Here is a 21,051-nt window from a genome sequence, read left to right as displayed (position 1 = left end):
AGTGCTGTTTTGACCAGGTAGTAAAAGGAGGTCTCCACCAAAGTCGATGGAGGACCGTGGCTTACCCTACTACAAAGTATACAGGATGAATCATCTAAAACTTGCAACGCGGAAATGGAAACATAACTGATTGCTGTTCCGGGGCTCATATTGTCAGCCAATGAACATATAGTAATAACATTTAGTAAGTGTGAGTTTGTGCAAATATACACTTTTTTTTAATAGAACAGTGCCTATTCTACATCTACATGATTAGTCTGCTTTTCATAATAAAGTGCCTGACAGAGGGTTCAATGAACCACCTTCAAGCTGACTCTCTACCGTTCCACTCTCGAACGGCAGGCGGGAAAAACGAGCACTTAAATTTTTCTGTGCGAGCCCTAATTTCTCCTATTTTATCATGAAGATTATTTCTCCCTATGTAGGTGGGTGCCAACAGAATGTTTTCGCAATCGGTGGAGAAAACTAGTGATTGAAATTTCATGAGAAGATCCCGTCGCAACGAAAATCGCCTTTGTTTTAATGATTGCCACTCTAGTTCACGTATCATGTCTGTGACACTATCTCCCTTATTTCACGACAATAGAAAACGAGCTGCCCTTCTTTGTACTTATCCGACGTCATCCGTCAGTGCCACCTGATGCGGACCCTCCACCGCACAACAATACTCCAGAATAGGGCGGACAAGCGTGGTGTAAGCAGTCTCTTTGGTAGACCTGTTGCACCTTTTAAGTGTTCTGCCAATGAATCGCAGTCTTTGGGTTGCTCTACCCCCAATATTATCTATGTGATCGTTCCAATTTAGGTTATTTGTAATTGTAAACCCTAAGTATTTAGTTGAATTTACATTGATATTATCAAAATAAAACTAGTGCAAATTAGAATGTCAGTGATGTTTGTTGCAAGAGTGTAGTGCGAGTTGTTTACGAGATATCTTATTTTGAAAATTTTTCACACCGACAACCTGCGTAGTTTGCAAGGTACGATGTTGTTGCCGGCCGTTGTGGCCGAGCGGTTCTAGGCGCTTCAGTCCGGAACCGCGCTGCTGCTACGGTCGCAGGTTCGAATCCTGCCTCGGGCATGGATGCGTGTGATGTCCTTAGGTTATTTAGGTTTAAGTAGTTCTAAGTCTAGGAGACTGATGACCATAGAGGTTAACTCCCATAGTGCACAGAGCCATTTGAACCATTTTTTGACCATGGTGTGTGGAGAGTGCAGGAAGAATGCAGTTCGTTCTTGTACGGCGTATGCGGCAAAATATCCCAACAGACGTCAACCATTTCGACAATCATTTATCGACCTCTTCAACCAATTACCTGAAAGTGGTAGTTTTAACACCTAGACAGAACAGAAGGAAGCAAGTGTCGACACAAGAGGGGGAGATAAATGTTCTTGCTGCTGTTGCAGTTCATCCCCACGTTAGCTCCCGCACAATCGCACAAGGAAGTGGCATGAGTGAAACATGTGTTCAAATGGCTCTGAGCACTATGGGACTTAACATCTATGGTCATCAGTCCCCTAGAACTTAGAACTACTTAAACCTAACTAACGTAAGGACATCACGCACATCCAAGCCCGAGGCAGTATTCGAACGTGCGACCGTAGAAGGAGCACGGTTCCGGACTAAAGCGCCTAGAACGACTCGGCAACAGCGGCCGACGATATTAAAAAACATTCCCCCGCAAATTACGAGTACCCTGCGGTACCGACATGTTGCCTGTCCAGTCCACAGTACACGAAGTACTGCAGAATGTCTTCACGAATTGTTTCCAAATTGTTGGATTAGATCTGTACCTTGGCCGGCCGATGTGACCGAGCGGTTCTAACCTCTACAGTCTGGAACCGCGCGACCGCTACAGTCGCAGGTTCGAATCCTGCCTCGGGCATGGATGTGTGTGATGTCCTTAGGTTAGTAAGGTTTAACTTGTTCTAAGTTCTAGGGGACTGATGAACTCAGAAGTTAAGTCCCATAGTGCTCAGAGCCATTTGAACCATTGTTTTTGATCAGGACAAAAGTAATATCCAGTCCCCGAGTGAAGGAACTCTCCGACGTTGGGAATCGATGCCGGGACCTCTTGGTCTAGAGGCGATGGTGCTGACCATTAAACAACTGTGGTCTGTGATTTAGAAACGCTACTACAGGGTGGACAACACACAACTGTCCCGGAATATATTTCACGCACCTTGAGATAATCAACATAACTTCCATCATTTCCTCCCTAAGCAGATTATGCAAATTGGGTTACGTACCTTCAAGTGCACGAAATATTTTCCTGGCCAGATTTATTCAGCCCACGCTGTACAACAGGCTCTCTCAAGAGGGAGAAGCTCAGTCACCACATTTTAGACCGCATATCTGAACAGTCTGCAACGCTAACATTTCATGTCTTTGCGTCTTTAGTGGTTTCATTTCTGGCCTTTGGTTATCTGGTAGAAAGAGTGCGATGTCAGAAGAAAAGTTTAGTTATTAATTCCCTCATTGCACCAAGAGATGTATTGTGTTTTCACAGACAACATCGTAGGTGAGGTGACATACTACTCATGAAAAATAAAGTAGGTACAGAAGTCCGGTCGATAACGCAACATAAGATGACCACGGGGAAGAGAAGTAAGTGGAGGTTGGGGGCTCTGAATGGTAATTTAAAAGGATAAGAAGACGGCTCGAAATAAGCAGGGAATCCGGACTCCAGCCCAGGCGCGACACAATGTTCACTTGTCTCCATACATTCATCACAGTGGAAGTTCAGCGTATTTGAATAGCTTGCGCTTATATCGTTTCATGTCATTGCGTCTTCACTAATTAAACCCTCATCGATCTAGTTAATTCATGTCATACTATTTAACCAGCATTTAAAGGAATTTTCGAGAAACCACCGGCCTTCTTTTTCAGAAATAATCTCTGCAAAGGTATCTGTTTCTTAGAAAATACTCCGGTTTGGACATTCTGTCAGATTATCATTTGAAGAACAAAATATCGCCTTGCTAAATCAAAGTATTAAATGATCATGATTACCGTGACAAAAGTAGATGGACCTTCTGCAGTTTTCGGGACTAAAACGGTGGTGTAGGAAACCAAATCGATATCATATATCGGGCGATCAAAAAGTGAGTATAAATTTGAAAACTTAATAAACCACGGAATAATGTAGGTAGAGCGGTAAAAATTGACACACATGCTTGGAATGACATGGGGTTTTATTAGAACCAACAAAAAACACCCCATATTGCTAGACGAGTGAAAGATCTCTTGCGAGCGTCGTTTGGTGATGATCGTGTGCTCAGCCGCCACTTTCGTCATGCTTGGCCTCCCAAGTTCCCAGGCCTCAGTCCCTGCGATTATTGGCTTGGGGTTACCTGAGGTCGGAAGTGTATCGTGATCGACCGACATCTCTAGGGATGCTGAAAGACAGCATCCGACGCCAATGCCTCACCATAGCTCCGGACATGCTTTACAGTGCTGTTCACAACATTATTCCTCCACTACAGCTATTGTTGAGGAATGATGGTAGACACATTGAGCATTTCCTATAAAGAACATCTTTGCTTTGTCTTACTTTGTTATGTTAATTATTGCTTTTCTGATCAGATGAAGCTCCATCTGTGGTACATTTTTTGAATGTTTGTATTTTTTTTTGGTTCTAATAAACCCCCATGTCATTCCAAGCATGTGTGTCAATTTGTACCTCTCTATCTACATTATTCCGTGATTTATTCAGTTTTCAAATTTATACTGACTTTTTGATCAACCTGTATTTACAGAAAGACAGTGAGACTCAATGAAGATAGAATGTAGGTGCCAAAACATGTCTGGAGAACAAACGAAAATAAAAACGTTTTGTGTTTCGCGGAAGGCGTGTAATAGTAACCATTTTTAGTTGTGAGCGTAGCCTTCCGCGGCCGCTGTCACTGTCAACAAGGTTCTTCTGGGCTGGACTATTACAGCGCCATCTATCATAAAGCGAAAAAAGTGGTCCAACTAAAACATTCACATTTCTTTACATACTACACGAATATGTATTAAAAAATGGGGGGTCCTATTTTTAAAAAACGCAGCGCCATCTAGATGGCCTACCATAGAGCCATCTGGTTTCCCACTTCAAGCTAGACGAGTTTCGTTCTTTGAAGTTTTTTCGTTTGTTGCTTATTTCGTGAGATATTTGGCCCGCTCATTATCAAAGGACCACCCTGTATACCTAGGGCAACTGGGACGAGATGGCTGAATGATCCCTTACTTCAGTGCAGATGCGCAAACACGCTCGGACTCTAAGGGAACCAGAGTGTTGCTGCGAGTAACGAAGATAATGGGCAGGGCACGACGTCAGTACTGTGAGGATAAGTTGGAAATTTGAGGTGGTCAGGGACCGTTTCCGGATAGCCGAGGCGGTCAACTAGACCGTTCGTGACAAATGGAAAAGACGGTTTTCGAATCCCAGTCCGGCACAGATTTTCAACTTTTCCCACTGATGTATTCCAATGCCCTTTAGCAGCTGATGTCAGTATTTCGTTTGAATGATAATTTAATTGTGAACTGCAAGAGTAGTCATGCAAATGTAGATAATGTTTTAGTACAGACGGTAGGCGCGTTGGTGCTGTAGGCTCAGTCCAATACATTACGACCCCAACACCACCACCACCACCACTACTACCACCACCAGTACAACAACCACGTAGGCCGGCGCTTCTAGGCGGTTCAGTATGGAAGCAGGCGACCGCAACGGACGCAAGTTCGAATCTTGCCTCGGTCATGGATGTGTGTGATGTCCTTAGATTAGTTAGGTTTAAGTAGTTCTAAGTTCTAGGGTACTGATGACCTCAGATGTTAAGTCCCATAGTGCTCAGAGCCAACCACGAAGACCACTTTTTATTTAATCTTTAATTTTTTCCAGCAGCCTATGCGTAGGTCCGTGTGCGCGTTGCCGCACTAATTTCCTCGTTAGAGGGACGAAGCCGCTGCAGCAGGCCCAGGAGAATCCATACGAGCCCAGCTGCCGCAACTGGAACACGCAGCAACATAGGAGGAGCAGCAGCAGCAGCAACGTTCACCTCCTCGACAGGACCGATCATTCCATGACAATCTGGCATTGCTTCTATGGTACTGATGCACGATACCCAACCGCTAACATTACCCTACCTTGCACGGTCTGTCGCAGATAGCAAGAAACCGCTACTGCCCTTGCTATCCAACCTGACACGGTCGCAGAGGTTTTTTTCCCTTGGCACTTTTGTCCCTCTGCCCTTAAAAACCGCTCTTCTTCCAAGCTTGATTCTGTCGAGCTTTTTCGACCACTTATATCACCCAGATGCGCCCGTATTAATGGGAAACCTCACCCAGATGTACGCATAACATCAAAGTTCCTCGCTCCTGCGATCTCCTCGATTATAATAACTAACAAGGCTGAGGTGGCAGTAGACCTTTTGAGTTGGTCACCATGCTTGTGCGTGCGTCGAGGGGCTCCCACCTTAAAAAAAAAGTAGGTCCGTTTATGCAGGCGCTGACCTGTGCTGTTGCTGTTGAAAGGCGAGGGCGACGGTGACCTCGACCCGGGGCGCTGCTTGCCTCCCTTGCGCTGCTGCTGCTGCTTCTTGCGCTCCGAGCTGGAGGTGCGGAACTTGCCCACCAGCTTGCGGAACGACTCGCCGATGGAGCGCTTGTGCGTCTGCTGCGGGGGCGGCTGCGGGGGCGGCGGGATGTCGGCCGAGAAGCGCGTGCGCTGGAACACCTTCTTGGCGCCCGGCCGCTCCTCCGGCGGCGGCGACGGCGACGGCGTGGGCGGCGAGTAGTCCGGGGGCGGCTCGGGGTGGCGGCGCGCCTCCCCCGCCTCCGGCAGCTCCGCCCCCGCCTCCGGCTCCCGCTGCCGCCGGCGCTGCCTCTCCCAGCCGCGGTGCGGCTCCCTGTACCCGTCGCTGGGCGCCTCGTCTTCCTCGCTCTGTAAACACACGAGCGTCGTCAGGATTTAAGATGGAATGATCATATAAAGTTGATCGTCGGTAAAGCAGATGCCAGACTGAGATTCACTGGAAGAATCCTAAGGAAGTGCAATCCGAAAACAAAGGAAGTAGGTTACAGTACGCTTGTTGGCCCAACGCTTGAATATTGCCCCACCAGTGTGGGATCCGTACCAGATAGGGTTGATAGAAGAGGTAGAGAAGATCCAACGGAGAGCAGCGCGCCTCGCTACAGGATCATTTAGTAATCACGAAAGCGTTATGGAGATGATAGATAAACTCCAGTGGAAGACTCTGCAGGAGAGACGCACAGTAGCTCGGTACGGGCTTTTGTTAAAGTTTCGAGAACATACCTTCACCGAGGAGTCAAGCAGTATATTGCTCCCACCTACGTGTATCTCGCAAAGAGACCATGAGAATTGTAGCATATAGCGGTTTATAGTATCGCGACATTGCTGCTCGCGTTGGTCGAGATCCAATGACTGTTAGCAGAACATGGAATCGGTGGGTTCACGAGGGTAATACGGAACGCCATGCGGGATCCCAACGGCCTCGTATCACTAGCAGTCAAGATGACATGCATCTTATTCGCATGGCTGTAACAGATCGTGCAGCCACGTCTCAATCCCTGAGCCAACACATGGGGACGTTTGCAAGACAACAACCATCTGCACGAGCAGTTGGACGACGTTTGGAGCAGCAAGGACTATCAGCTCGGAGACCATGGCTGCGGTTACCCTTGACGCTGCATCACAGACAGAAGCGCCTGCGGTGATGTACTCAACGACGAACCTGGGTGCACGAATGGCAAAATGTCATTTTTTCGGATGAATCCAGGTTCTGTTTACAGTATCATGATGGTCGCATCCGTGTTTGGCGACATCGCGGTCAACGCACATTGGAAGCGTGTATTCGTCATCGCCATACTGGCGTATCACCCGGCGTGATGATATGGGGTGCCATTGGTTACACGTCTCAGTCACCTCTTGTTCGCATTGACGGCACTTGAACAGTGGGCGTTACATTTCAGATGTGTTACGACCCGTGGCTCTACTCTTCATTCAATCCCTGCGAAACCCTACATTTCAGCAGGATAATGCACGACCGCATGTTGAAGGTCCTGTACGGGCCTTTGTAGATACAGAGAATGTTCGACTGCTGCCGTGGCCAGCACATTCTCCAGATTTCTCACCAATTGAAAATGTGTGGTCAATGGTGGCCGAGCAACTGGCTCGTCACAATACGCCAGTCGCTACTCTTGATGAACTGTGGTATCGTGTTGAAGCTGCATGGGTACCTGTACCTGTATTCGCCATCCAAGCTCTGTTTGACTCAATGGCCAGGCGCATCAAGGCCCTTATTACGGCCAGAGGTGGTTGTTTTGCGTACTGATATCTCAGGATCTCTGCACCCAAATTGCGTGAAAATGTAATAACATGTCAGTTCTAGCATAATAAATACCCATTTATCTTCTACATTCCTTGTTGGTGTAACAATTTTAATGGCTAGTAGCGTATTTTCTTCATAGCGGCCATTTCTCGCTGGTAACGCTCGTACGGCATGTTGTTTGTGCTGCCTGTTGGGCTCTGACGGCTGGCAGCGTAAAAACATCCCCAGTAAATTAATAGTTGGGTTTCGAGAGAAAAGAAAGAAGCTAGGTTACGTCCGACTCTCATTTGTATGGTCGGTAGGTAATAGGCAACACTCAGCAGTAACACTGACTTCTAGGTGTGAATAAGTCTAGAGGATTCCATTATCCATTAGTGGATGCAAATTGTTGTTCTTGTTGTCATAGCGTTTGTTGTTGTTGCTGCTGATGGTGATATCACTGCATAAGATCAAAATAATGGAATAAAGGAGAATATTAATGGAGTCGAGGGAAAGAGATGAACTTAAAAAGCGATAACGTGTTCGATACGTGGTCGATAAGGCGAGAACAGGTGTCGGCTGGACGCGGTACAACACGCAAGAAGCTCCCGGCACGGAGGGCCCTCCGGAACAATGGGTGGGGCTGTGCTGCGGCGGCCTTACTTGGTGGCGATGCAGATCACCGGGGAACCAGTTTGTGGCCCACGCGGTCCGCGGCGTGAGGACGGAGCGCGTTGGCCGCTCGCAGCACTGCCAAAGCGAGCAGCGGCCGGCAGCCGCCATGTACGTCCGCTTACTGCCCTGGGCGGAACAGCCGAGGCCGCGCGGGTGGGCTCGCTCGCAACAGGTGTTGTGGCTTGCGTCAAAGAGCCTGCCAAGGGCGCGCGCTGCTGTCTCCCGTGGGGTTGTCTACAGGAGAAATGCTTTCCGGGCGGCACGAAGTCTGTGGTTCGAGGCAGAGCGTTTCTGATGCTGACTTCTAAGAAAATTAGGATGTTACGTTCTAACAGCAAATGCTGCAACATGGTTCAAATAGCGTCTCTCTAGCAGGTAACAAAGTATGTGAACATCGTGAAACGTCCCCTTTGAAAAATTAATGAATTACTGTGCTGATAAACATCTTATGTTATTTGATTTTCAAACAGCTGAGCAGAACTGAACGTACTCCGACATTTCGCTCTTTACCTATTCTGATCAACACTGAACTGACACACAATATGTTTGGCTTAACGCAATCTGACTTTCAAAAATCCCTACAAAAGAATGGCCCTGACTAACATTAACCTATACCTTTCACAAATCACTTACCTCACAAAAATCTTCGTTACTCGAACTACTGCAATAAAGCGAGCGCCACTACTGCCAGCTAAATAAAAGATTCACACTACGGAAGGCACTGACTACTGATAGGCACAGTTAGCAAATGAAAGATTTTGACAGAGAGCAAGCAATGTATTTACCTTAATAGTGTTCAAAAGTCATAATATATCACTTCATGACATCCAGTCTAACAAATTTACTCTCTCTGATGGACACACGTCCAGATCATCCGCTCTCAAAATTCCGCCAAAATTCCGGCTCACCTCCAACTGAGCAACGCTACGCGCTGTTAACAGCCAACTGCCCATCACTACAATAGCAATACTGCAACAATGCAGACCAGCCACAGACTTCACACAGCACAGTCAGTGATTTTCATATAGAGCGCTGCGTGGCGTTACCAACATAAAAACCTAAACAGCCTACTTACAAGGGAAGAGTACTTTGCCGGCCGCGGTGGTCTCGCGGTTCTAGGCGCGCAGTCCGGAACCGTGCGACTGCTACGGTCGCAGGTTCGAATCCTGCCTCGGGCATGGATGTGTGTGATGTCCTTAGGTTAGTTAGGTTTAAGTAGTTCTAAGTTCTAGGGGACTAATGACCACAGCAGTTGAGTCCCATAGTACTCAGAGCCATTTGAACCATTTTTCTGAAGAGTACTTTATTAATGTATCAGTCATCATCCGACTACGAACTAATTACATGTGGTGTTCCATAAGGATTGTGACCGCTCAGTGTCATTCAATACACCCCTCGATCGACGTTAGCACTCGTGGTGTCACTCGCCTTCATACATGGCAGTGGACGTTTAAAAATTCGTGACGCTAGCTCAATGGTCGTCAGATGATTTAAATGTTATTCCCGGCTGACTCTTAAATCAATTACTGCCACGGGAGTGAGGAGAAAGAACACATCCTGGTGATACCAGCATTATGCGTATTTAGATGTTCGTATAATCTGAATGGTTTGCAATGTTCCAGCGATTCTATTCGAACTCTATGCTGATGTACCGACAAGGACCATTTGCGCAGGTAAACATGCAATTACGTAATGGATGTTCAGTTTCTCATTATAGTTCGTCGCACTCATACATTATACATCCGCTGTAAGAACAATTTCATGCATTTACATTTTTGGTGTCCCACAATATTGATTGGCTATATATTATGACGATACGTTGTATACAACTTCCATAGATATTGTTTATCATGTAGTCAAGACTACGTAATGAAGCCAAAATCGTGGATAAAATTGAAATGTAGTTTATTTATTAACACTTTTCTTTTCATTAACCAAATATGAATCGGGATTGGAGGTGATGATCCTATAATTCTTTTCAGTATTAAAATGGTCGATATCGTTTTCTGAATAACGCGTGTCATATAACGTCCAAATATCGACACGACCCAGGCTCTCAATTCGGCACTTAAATGTCTATTCCTCGCTCTCGAAATATTCGATGTGATTGTCTTTCACACGCAGGGTTCAATTTAACGGTGTATGCACTGTTTCTAGTATTTTAGGTCCCCGTTAATTAATATCTGGTAGTTAATAAGCGAACTATTTTTATGCTGGCGCTTTGTTTGTATCAGTTACCCCCGCAACCGTCCAAGGATAAGATTCTCTTAATGTTCCGCGCACACGCGTTTCACAATTTTATAAAATGCAGAATTACGTAAACTACAGCTTTCCGTTGCGTACAACTTTCGTGGGTTCCACAACCATAATAGTTTCCCAAGAGTATTTTTCCCAGCTAACACCAAGTTCGAATTATATTGTCGGAATCATTTTCACTTCAGCCGACAGTAAACGTCTCTGATCACTTCGTCGCACGTAATGTATTCTAAACGCGCTTGAAGATTCTTTAAATAATCTCCTTAACGAATTTCGCAGTCGCGTACCACTTTTTCATCGACTAGCCCGATCGCGATAACTGAAGGTAGAGAGCTCAATAATGTGTTACATGTTTTATATGTATTAAAAAACATACTCGCCCCTATATCTTTCTGTCCCGCTTGGTCTTTGCTCCTTAGCTTTTTATTACTTTTCATTATATTGCTTCTTAGTAATACTGTGCAGTTATTAAAGTTTCGTATTACTTTCCCCTTTTTAATTCTTCCAAAATAAAATCTATTTATCCCCGATTTTAATTAATATGATGCTAATTGACGCACCTGCCTGCAAAATACCGTTCCAGGCTCCATATTAGGACATTTAGTTTTTCTTCTGTATACAGGGTGAATCACCTAAAATTTGCATCGCAAATAATGTGGAAATGGAAAGTGCTATTGCGGTGGGCGTGCGGTTCTGGCCCTGCAGTCCGGAACCGCGGGGCTGCTACGGTCGCAGGTTCGAATCCTGCCTCGGGCATGGGTGTGTGTGATGCCCTTATGTTAGTTAGGTTTAAGTAGTTCTAAGTTCTAGGGGACTTATGACCTAAGATGTTGAGTCCCATAGTGCTCAGAGCCATTTGAACCATTTTTTTGAAAGTGCTATTGATGTGCGGTTTTCACAGAATGGATTCGTTATCAAGGGCTCTTACTGTTAGCCAATAAATACTTAGAAAGTGTACGAACATACATTTTTTGAACGTAACAATGCCTATGGATATTAACAAACTAAAATTAGGCTAATTTAGAATGTCAGTGGTATTTTTGGAGGATTTTACGAGGTATCGTTTAGGAGAATAGTTTCCACACCAACGCTTGTCTGTGTTGTTCTACCTGCGTAGTTGCTAGGTACGGTGTTGTTATGTTTGCTTACAGTGTGCTTGCGTGTTCCTTGAGCACACTGCGACTTGTCAGTCAGTGTGTGAGAGTCCAAGCAGTAGGTCATGAATGAGCGATGTTTACCATTTCAGAAAAAGCCGACATGCTTATGGCGTTTGGAGAGTGTAGGAAGACTGGAGTTCGTTCATATACGGTGTATGCGGCAAGATATCCCAACAGACGTCAACCATCGCGGCAGTTATTTACGAATCTCTGCAGCCAGTTACGTGAAAGTGGTAGTGTAATACGTAGACGAACGTATCAGAAGGAAAGAAGTGAAGGCAGAAGAGGGGAGGAAATTAATGTTTTTGCTGATGTTGCAGTTGACCCGCACGTTATCTAACGCATATTCGCACGAGAAAGTGGCATGAGTCAGACAAATGTCCTAAGCATTCTCCATCGATATAGATTCCACCCCTATCACATTTATTTCTATCAAGAGGTGCATGGGAACGATTACGGGAATCGTCTGAATTCTTTAGATGAGCATTAAAACAGGAGACTCCAGATGTGTCATGTATCTTTTTTAGTGATGAAAACATTTATCAATTATGGCCAGGTAAACCACCAAAATATACACTAGTGGTCTGTTGACAATCTCCGTTGACTTCGGAAAAAACATTTTGCCAGTGGAGTGCGTGATTGAATATTTTGTAAAATTTTTTTGCTTACTGATAGACGCAATCACATTCTTATGACACAGTCACAACCGGTTTCGGCCATACAATGACCATCTTCAGATTCTAAACCAATACAAAAGAAAATGTATATTAAAACGTAAAAATAAGTGCAATCTAACTGAATTTATGCGAAATACATATATTTCATACCTGAAGGCGGCATACACTGAACACATGTTCATGCGTTGTCAAACTAGCTATAAAATGTAAACCACCGGTCTTACATAGATATAACAATTTGTTAGGTTTTGTCCACCCTCTCTGCGCTAGATGCGCGCCTCCTCTACAAGATATTCTTTATTTTGCAAAAGTCTAAAATATGACAAATTTACTATTAATATTTAGGTGAAATGTACATAAAATTTAAAATTACAGAGCGGATCGTTAAATCAGTGAAACAACATGTCAGGACAAGGAGGAAACGTTGCTACAGATGAAAGTAGTAGTAACATTTGTAGAGTGTATTTCTGACGCCCGATGGCGCTGTATTTCCGGCTATTGCAAAGAGGGTGAAAAAATCTAACAAATTTTTATATCTATATAAGACCGGTGGTTTACATTTTACAGCTAATTTGACAACTAATGAACCTGTGTTCAGTGTATGCCGCCTTTTGGTATGAAATATATGTATTTCGTACAATTTCAGTTAGATTACTAATAAGCCGGTTAAATATTGTACTTATTTTTAGGTTTTGATATAAATTTTTTTGTATTGTTTTAGAATCTGAAGACGGTCATTGTATAGCCGAAACCGGTTATGACTGTCTCATAAGAATATGTTTCCCTTGACTTTGTCAGGTGAAAAGTCAGCGTCCATGGAGTGTAGACGTGTTGTGTGGGGTAGCGACCATCGACTCAAATGCTCGTTTTTCATAGACGGAGCGCTGAACGCACCCAAATATAGTAGCCGGCTAACAGGCAATCTTCCACGGATGCTAGAATAGTTCCTCTGCAGAGTAGCACGAACCTGTGGTACCAACATAATGGATGTCGAGCCAAGGACCTGCACCTTGGACGGCCCGTTTCCGTGATTTGACGCCTGTAGCCGGCCGTTGTGGCCAAGCGGTTCTCGGCGCTTCAGTCTGGAACCGCGCGACCGCTACGGTCGCAGGCTCGAATCCTGCCTCGGGCATGGATGTGTGTGATGTCCTTAGGTTAGTTAGGTTTAAGTAGTTCTAAGTTCAAAGGGACTGATGACCTCAGATGTTATGTCCCATAGTGCTCAGAGCCATTTGAAATATTTTGACGTCTGTTGACTTCCTTCTGTAGGCTAAGCTGAAAGAAGTTATCTACTACAACATACGAAACATACTTGATGAAATGCAACGATGTGTTACTATAGAATTCTCGGTCATCTCCGCTAAAAGGCTGGTTCGTGTGCAGCAGTCGTTCCATACCAGACTGGAAGGGTATATTGCCGTTGCCGGAGGTCATTTTGAACACAACTTGCGACGATCAGTTATCTAGTTACTGGTCAGAATCCTTCCTGGTGTGCTACCATAGGTACTGTAAAAGAGTCGGAACGTTTCAAAATACGGTATCTGGTAAATGATTCACACTAGAATCCTGTAACAAATACCACTGACATTGTAATTTACTCTACCTTTAGTCTGTTAATGTTAATAGGGATTGTTCCACTGAAAAAAGTGTATGTTTGTAATAGAAATACTCTTTCTAAGTATTATTAAAATCCGGTGATTGGCTAACAATACGAGCCCCTGACTACCAATCCATTCGATGAAAACCGCACATCAATAGCACCTTCCTTTTCCGCAAGATTTGGGGTGCAAGTTTTAGCTTATTCAGCCTTTATTAATGACTTTTCAGCAGTAACGGTACCATCAGTAACAATGCAATAAATAGCTAATCAAGTATACTTTTAGAAAGAGCTGTTAAAGAAACTCAAAGACATTAACAAATGGTTCCTAGCAATTCGTTGTCACTAAACTTTGGAAACTCACATTGCAGGGTATTAGACTAGTCTTCCTGGTATCGAGAGGTGATAGTATGGATCAAAACATGAAAAACAGTCCACTGAACATGGTGTCTAAAGAGTATACGTTAAGTGCTTTGGGCACTTGTTCATCTTCGCTATTAAGAAGCACATGTCTCCTACCTATGACTCACGGAATGCAGTAAAAAAATGAGAACACATACCTCTACCATAGGTAATGCATACAGTAAACATTTATTAGTGTCCTTACTACAAATCGTTTTCACATTTCTGGATAAGTGCGATGTATACATTTGCTCTGATGGGACTAGTTTGTGTTTTGCTAAGTTTGTGAAATTGTTTTACATGGTGGCTTTATATTCATCCTTACCAGTATAATGGAAGCCTGTTGTTCCACATGAGAAATGGCAAACATGATCTTCTGTTTCACAGTACAGAATAATATGTTATCATTTGCTTACTTATGTGTTTGGCCACGTGGGGTAGCCGAGCGGTGTAATGCGTCTTGTCACAGTTCGAGCGGCACCCTCCGACGGAGGTTCGAGTCCTCCCTCGGGCATGGGTGTGTGTGTTGTCCTTAGCGCAAGTTACTTTAAGTTAGATCAAGTGATGCATAAGGCTAGGGACTGATGACCTCAGCAATTTGGTCCCATAGTTCTTAATGCAAATTTTCCACTATTTGTTTACTGCTTTCTCCTAAGTCATTTGTAACAGAGAAGAGCTCGCACTAGAGGGAATGTTGGCACTAACGAAGATGAACAAGTGCTCATAAATGTTAAAGTATGCATTTTAGAGCCCATATTTACTGGAGTTTCTTCTCTTATTTTGGTCTCAAAATATGGAATCACTTTTATGTAACACCTTGTATATGCACCCCCCCCCCCCCCCCCCCACCGCTATATGTCTAAAATACGACAATAATCAGAAAGAAGAGGATGACAGTGTTACATTCTTGGAATTACAACTCGATAATAAATTCGGTTGGGAGGAGCATATCGGAGAACTGCTGAAGTGCAAAACAAATCTTTATTTGGAATGCTTAATTTGCCATAGGTTATATAAAGAAGACCGCTAGCAAAAGGATTACTGTCACTCCATAATGCCATACGAGATCATTATTTCGGCGAGCTCATCGAGACAAGCTGAAGTTTTCCGAGTGCAAGAGCGCATAATATGAATTATTTGTGATGTGAACTTAAGAATATCTTGCAGAGGACTGTTCAGAGAACTGGGGACACAAATTGCTGCTTCCCAATATATCTGATAAAGTCGGGTGATTTTGGTTTGTAAAAGAAATGAAGTGGAGGTGTGGGGTACGTGTAGCAAAGAAAATGGGTGCTGGTTGGAGCAAGGAAGTTCTTTGCTGGATTGTAAGAGATGACAAGAGACCAAGACGACGATCTGATAGGACTTGAACAGGTGACATTATAAAAGGTGCAGGGCCGGCATGGATGTGTATCGCGAAAGGCTGCAACGCATGGAAAGGCTAGAGGTAGTCTTTATCCAGCAGGAGATGTCAAATGGCGGTGATGAAGATGATGATGATGATTCTGATGGTGAAGGCTGGTGCGAATGATGAGCAGCTTTCAGTAGCTTCGTAGTACTGCAGCAACCTTTTCTGCAGCTATGAATCCGGGCTGGTCTAACCACAGCCGGAGGTCCGTTCGTTGCGAAGCGTTGCCAGTGACCTTGTTATCTCGCGGAGTCGAGGCGCAACTAAAACGTGTTGCTGTCTGGTCCGGCGGCTTTTCTTGCTGTTATGAATGGCAGACAACCTGGGCTCCTCAGCCTCGTGCAGCGACGGCATTCGTGACCAACGAGCGTAAACATTTGGCCTTTTCACGAATTTTATCGTCCGTAACAAAATGTAAACTCGTAACTTGTTTGACCTTCATACCCAACAGCGGTATAGCAGCCTATTACACGACCACACCCTGCTCCGTCTGCTAGCATTTTATATTTTCATTTTATATTTGGCTAACAGTCTTAATTTTTTGCTGTGCTCATGAAAGTAATACGGTTTATTTCATAGCACAGATCTTTCAGCGGTACAAAAATGATGTGCACTGAGGTGATAAAAGTCATGGGATAGCAGTATGCATATATACAGAAGGAGTTAGTGTCACATACGCAAGGTATAAAACGGCAGTGCGTTGGAGGATCTGTCATTTACACTCAAGTGAAAAGGTCTCCGACGTGATCCTGGCCTCGCGACGGGAATGAACAGACTCTGAAAGTGGAATACAAGGAATGGTAGTTGGAGCTAGACACAGGGGACATCCCACTTCGGAAATCGTTACGGAATTCAGTATTTCGTGATCCACAGCGTCAAGAGTGTGCTGAGAATACCGAATTTTTAGGGATTTCCTCTGACCACGAACAAAGCAGTGGCCTTCAGCCTTCGCTTAGCGACCGAGAGCAGCGGCCTCAGCATAGAGTTGCCAGTACTAACAGACAAGCAACACTACATGAAATAACCGCAGAATATTCGTCATTTTGATTTGCAACTCCTTGTGTTGGCCGTGTTTTGCAGTTAAAATTGTTGGTTATGAGGTCCGTCAGTTATGCAAAACACCGTTTTTTCTCAGTACCCAAACATTTTTCGGCACCACTGTGCCATCATCAGTGGGTTTTCGTTTTTATTTATTCAGTAATCTGAATATTTTTGTTAAGCGATTACAAAATTATGTGCATCTTTCGTTCAAACAACAGATCGTATCTTTTTGTAAATACCTTTGCACTTGGTGTGCATAATTTTCCTACAGGTAGCTTGTCATCTGCAACCAAACGATGTTGATCAGAAAGCTTTTTGCTGGGAGTCAACCTCTTTCTAGAATGTAATTTAGTTTGTCGCGATGTTTTTGCGCCTATATTCGTTTTTACTTACATTTTCAAGTGGCAAGCACTTCCATTCTCCGCATCATGCTGCGGTGTTGTGATGCATACGTAACTATAACAAGTATTTTCCACAAATAACGTAGTAAAAAACGTTTCAGTTCACCAAAACACAGTGTGATTATGGTTTGTAGTGTGTACCAGTCCAGTCAGTGTTCATTTGTTCACCAGAGAGTTCTACGCCAAATTTGAATTTTGTTTGCATTTTATCTTTGTGTGTGTCTGTCTGTGTGTGTGTGTGTGTGTGTGTGTGTGTGTGTGTGTGTGTCTGTGTAGGCTTTATCTGTTTGTGCTGTTTTTATTTGTAAAGTTCCTTTAATGTGTTCAATACTGTGCCCTTGCAGAGTGTAGTGTATTCGTTTAAGACCTGTTTTCCTTCTGCTTTTGCCTTCTGTATATGGAAGTTTTCCTCAATGGTCAGTTTGCTGTATAGACTGTGGCTGGGTTTCATCTGCAGTAATTAACACACAAGTGATCCAGAAAATTCATGCACATCAAATGTAAAGGTATTTACAAAAAAGAAACGTCCTATTGTTTGAACTAAAGATGTACATAATTTTATAATCATTTAACAAAAAATTTCTCATTACAGAATAAATAAAAACGACAACTCACACATGATGGTACAGTGGTGCCGAAAAATGTCTGGGTACTGAGAAAAAACGTGTTTTGCATAGCTGGCGGACCTCACATCCGACAATTTTAACCGCAGAAACCAATGTGTGACCATAGTCGAATGGAAAACCGTGGCCTAGTCAGATGGGTCCCGATTTCAGTTGGTAACAGTTGATGGGAGGATTCGAGTGTGGCGCAAGTGTCAATAAGACATTGTGCAACTTGATGGTGGCTCCAGAATGATGTGGGCTGTGTTGACATGGAATGGAATGGGTCCTTTGCTTCAACTGAACCGACCATTGACTGGAAATAATTATGTTTGATTACCTGGAGACAATTTGCAGCCAATCATTTTATGGTTGACAATGCGCTATGTCATCCGTTCACGATTGTTCGTGATTGGTATGAAGAGCATTTTACTAGAAAATTCGCGTGATTAATATGACCACCCAGATCGCCCGACATGAACATTTATGGTACATAATCGAGAGGTCAGTCCGTGTACAAAATACGCCGGGCAAAATAAGATCTGATACGGTGTTAGGAGATATCCCATCACTTTTGTCATCTCAGCGTAAACAGTCCTCTAGAAAGAGACGTATTGCGGCGATCTGTTTTTTATTAAAATCATCGGCCGTCCCTTGCCAGTTTGAAAAATATGTCGTCAGTCGGAAAGTAACTAAAGAAAACTACAGTTTTGTTTGTTCCTAAGGATAGTTATCGAGACAAATTTCTGTGCGTGAGAATTGCGCATTTGCGGTAAAACGTTTATAAAGTTTCGTCCGTCTCCGTAGCTTTGTTCAACGTGTCTGGCTGCTATTCAGAAGACCCCGTTTCGATTCTCAGTACTGCCAAGGATATGGCCATTCGGAGAGGATGACATGGCGGTCGGTGGGATCCGACTAGCCCGTCAAGGTCAGAACACGGAACTTTGCTTGCTAAAAAGTTTCTGTGTGCGTCTTTGAGTTACAGTGATACACCCAGCAATCGTCTCTGGTGATTTGATGGCTACAGAAATCGTTTGCATTAGTCTGACGCAGCTCCAACATTTCCGCTGCTACCTGAGTCCAATGGCCTTTTCAAATGGCTTCAACACGATACCACAGTTCATCAAGAGTAGTGACTGGTGTATTGTGACGAGCCAGTTGCTAGGCGACCATTGACCAGACGTTTTCAATTGGTGAGGGATCTGGAGAATGCGCTGGCCAGGGCGGCATTCAAACATTTTCTGTGTCCAGAAAAACCCGTACAGAACCTGCGATATGCGGTCGTGCATTATCCTTCTGAAATGTAGGGTTTCGCAGAGATCGAATGAAGGGTAGAACCACGGGTCGTAACACATCTGAAATGTAAAGCCACTGTTCAAAGTGCCGTCAATGCGAACAAGAGGTGACCGAGACGTGTAGCCAATGGCACCCCATACCATCACGCAGGGTATTGGCCAGTATGGCGATGACGAATACACGCTTAAAATGTGCCCTCACCGCGATATCGGCAAACACCGATGCGACCACCATGATGCTGTAAACAGAACCTAAATTCATCCGAAAAAATGACGTTTCGCCATTCGTGCACCCAGGTTTGTCGTTGAGTACACCATCGCAGGCGCTCCTGTCTGTGCTGCAGCGTCAAGGAGGTAACCGCAGCCACGGTCTCCGAGCTGATAGTCCATGCTGCTGCAAACATCATCGAACTGTTCGTGCAGATGGTTGTTGTCTTGTAAACGTCCCATCTGTTGACTCAGGGATCGAGACGTGGCTGCACTATCCGTTACAGCGATGCGGATAAGATGCCTCTCATCTCGACTGCTAGTGATACGAGGCCGTTGGAATCCAGCACGGCGTTCCGTATTACCCTCCTGAACCCACCGATTCCTTATTCTGCTAACAGTCATTGGTTCTCGACCAGCGCTAGCAGCAATGTCGCGATGCGATAAACCGCAATCACGATAGGCTACAATCCAACCTTTATCAAAGTCGGAAACGCGATGGTACGCATTTCTCCTCCTTAGACGAGGCATCACAACGACGTTTCACCAGGTAACGCCGGTCAACTGTTGTTTGTGTATGAGAAATCAGTTGGAAACTTTCTTCATGTCAGGACGTTGTAGGTGTCGCCACCGGCGCCAACCTTGTGTGAATGTTCTGAAAAGCTAATCATTTGCACATCACATCTTCTTCCTATCGGTCAAATTTCGCGTCTGTAGCACGTCGTCTTCATGGTGTAGCAATTTTAATAGCCAGTAGTGTTGCAAGGTGTCAGGCAAATGCAACACCTTCCATGAAAACCCTGACATTATAGCAAATCTGGCAGTATGTCACAGAGTTCCAAATAAATCCTGACATTAAATTAACCAAAGTAACACGCTCAACGAGTGAGCAAATGGAATACCACAGACCAACACAAGAACGCCTAAATGCATGTCATACCTTCCCACCCTGAAACAGACGCAGTTCCGAGGGGACAAACGAGAACAGAAGCCGAGAGCGGAGCCGTGTAAGCTAGGAGGCCCTACGATAAGGGACGGACACCCACATCGCGAAGAGCAGCCCCCAGTCCATGTTAAAAGATAGAGCCCTACAGAAGAACAGTATAGATCTTACGATAACACTTAAATGGCCACACCAGCTGCAAGTTTTAGTGTGAGACTATACGCTTCTCTGTTACGTTGCAAACATTAAAAATATTGAAACTTCCTGGCAGATTAAAACTGTGTGCCCGACCGAGACTCGAACTCGGGACCTTTGCCTTTCGCGGGCAAGTGCTCTACCATCTGAGCTACCGAAGCACGACTCACGTCCGGTACTCACAGCTTTACTTCTGCCAGTATCCGTCTCCTACCTTCCAAACTTTACCAAACTTTACAGAAGCTCTTCTGCGAAACTTGCAGAACTAGCACTCCTGAAAGAAAGGATATTGCGGAGACATGGCTTAGCCACAGCCTGGGGGATGTTTCCAGAATAAGATTTTCACTCTGCAGCGGAGTGTGCGCTGATATGAAACTTCCTGGCAGATTAAAAAATTAAAAATATTGCCTCACCACGAAAAGTATAACGTTTCTCATTGGATACACAGAAGTGTTGTAGGTGGAGCTTAAGGTTAACACTGAGACCCCGATTGGTCAGTTGAAAACACAGCCAGATGCCTTTTCTTAAACCAGCTTCGGCAAATTGTAGTAAAGAGAAGTTAGAGAGAGTTGCTTCCGAGACGGCGAGGTATGTGGAGCTTCACCGCCCGCCACCCACTGACGCTGAATAACCACCGACAAGGTAATGAAGGCATGCGATGCCGCATAAGAGCGCATAAGGCTTCACTCAGAACTGCAGAAGTCTCAGCTGTTACATCCCCTTTTTACGTAATACTGGTGTCGATCGTGAATTAAATCTCATGGTGTTCCCATTTGCTACTTGAAGCTAAAATCTGAAACGCGATGATTTTTCTGTTGTATAATTATTGTGAAGCCACATCAGCCACTGTAATTCACGACAAGTTAAATAAGTAATTAAAG

The 21,051-nt window shown here is 44.5% G+C and overlaps 1 protein-coding gene across 3 annotated transcripts in view; it reads right to left on the bottom strand.

The window, feature by feature from the left end:
- Positions 1-21,051, bottom strand: part of LOC126284072 (serine/arginine repetitive matrix protein 2) — a 1,302,087-nt gene that overhangs the window by 83,200 nt on the left and 1,197,836 nt on the right. For all 3 annotated transcript variants that reach the window (XM_049982713.1, XM_049982705.1, XM_049982723.1), the window contains one exon: positions 5,498-5,927. In XM_049982713.1, coding sequence (XP_049838670.1) covers positions 5,498-5,927 — 430 coding nt within the window. The remainder of the gene's footprint in view (positions 1-5,497; positions 5,928-21,051) is intronic.

Source organism: Schistocerca gregaria, chromosome 1 (genome assembly GCF_023897955.1).
Source record: "Schistocerca gregaria isolate iqSchGreg1 chromosome 1, iqSchGreg1.2, whole genome shotgun sequence".
NCBI lineage: Eukaryota > Metazoa > Arthropoda > Insecta > Orthoptera > Acrididae > Schistocerca > Schistocerca gregaria.
Note: the sequence above shows the minus strand (reverse complement) of the source record. Positions and strands in the feature narration are given on the sequence as shown.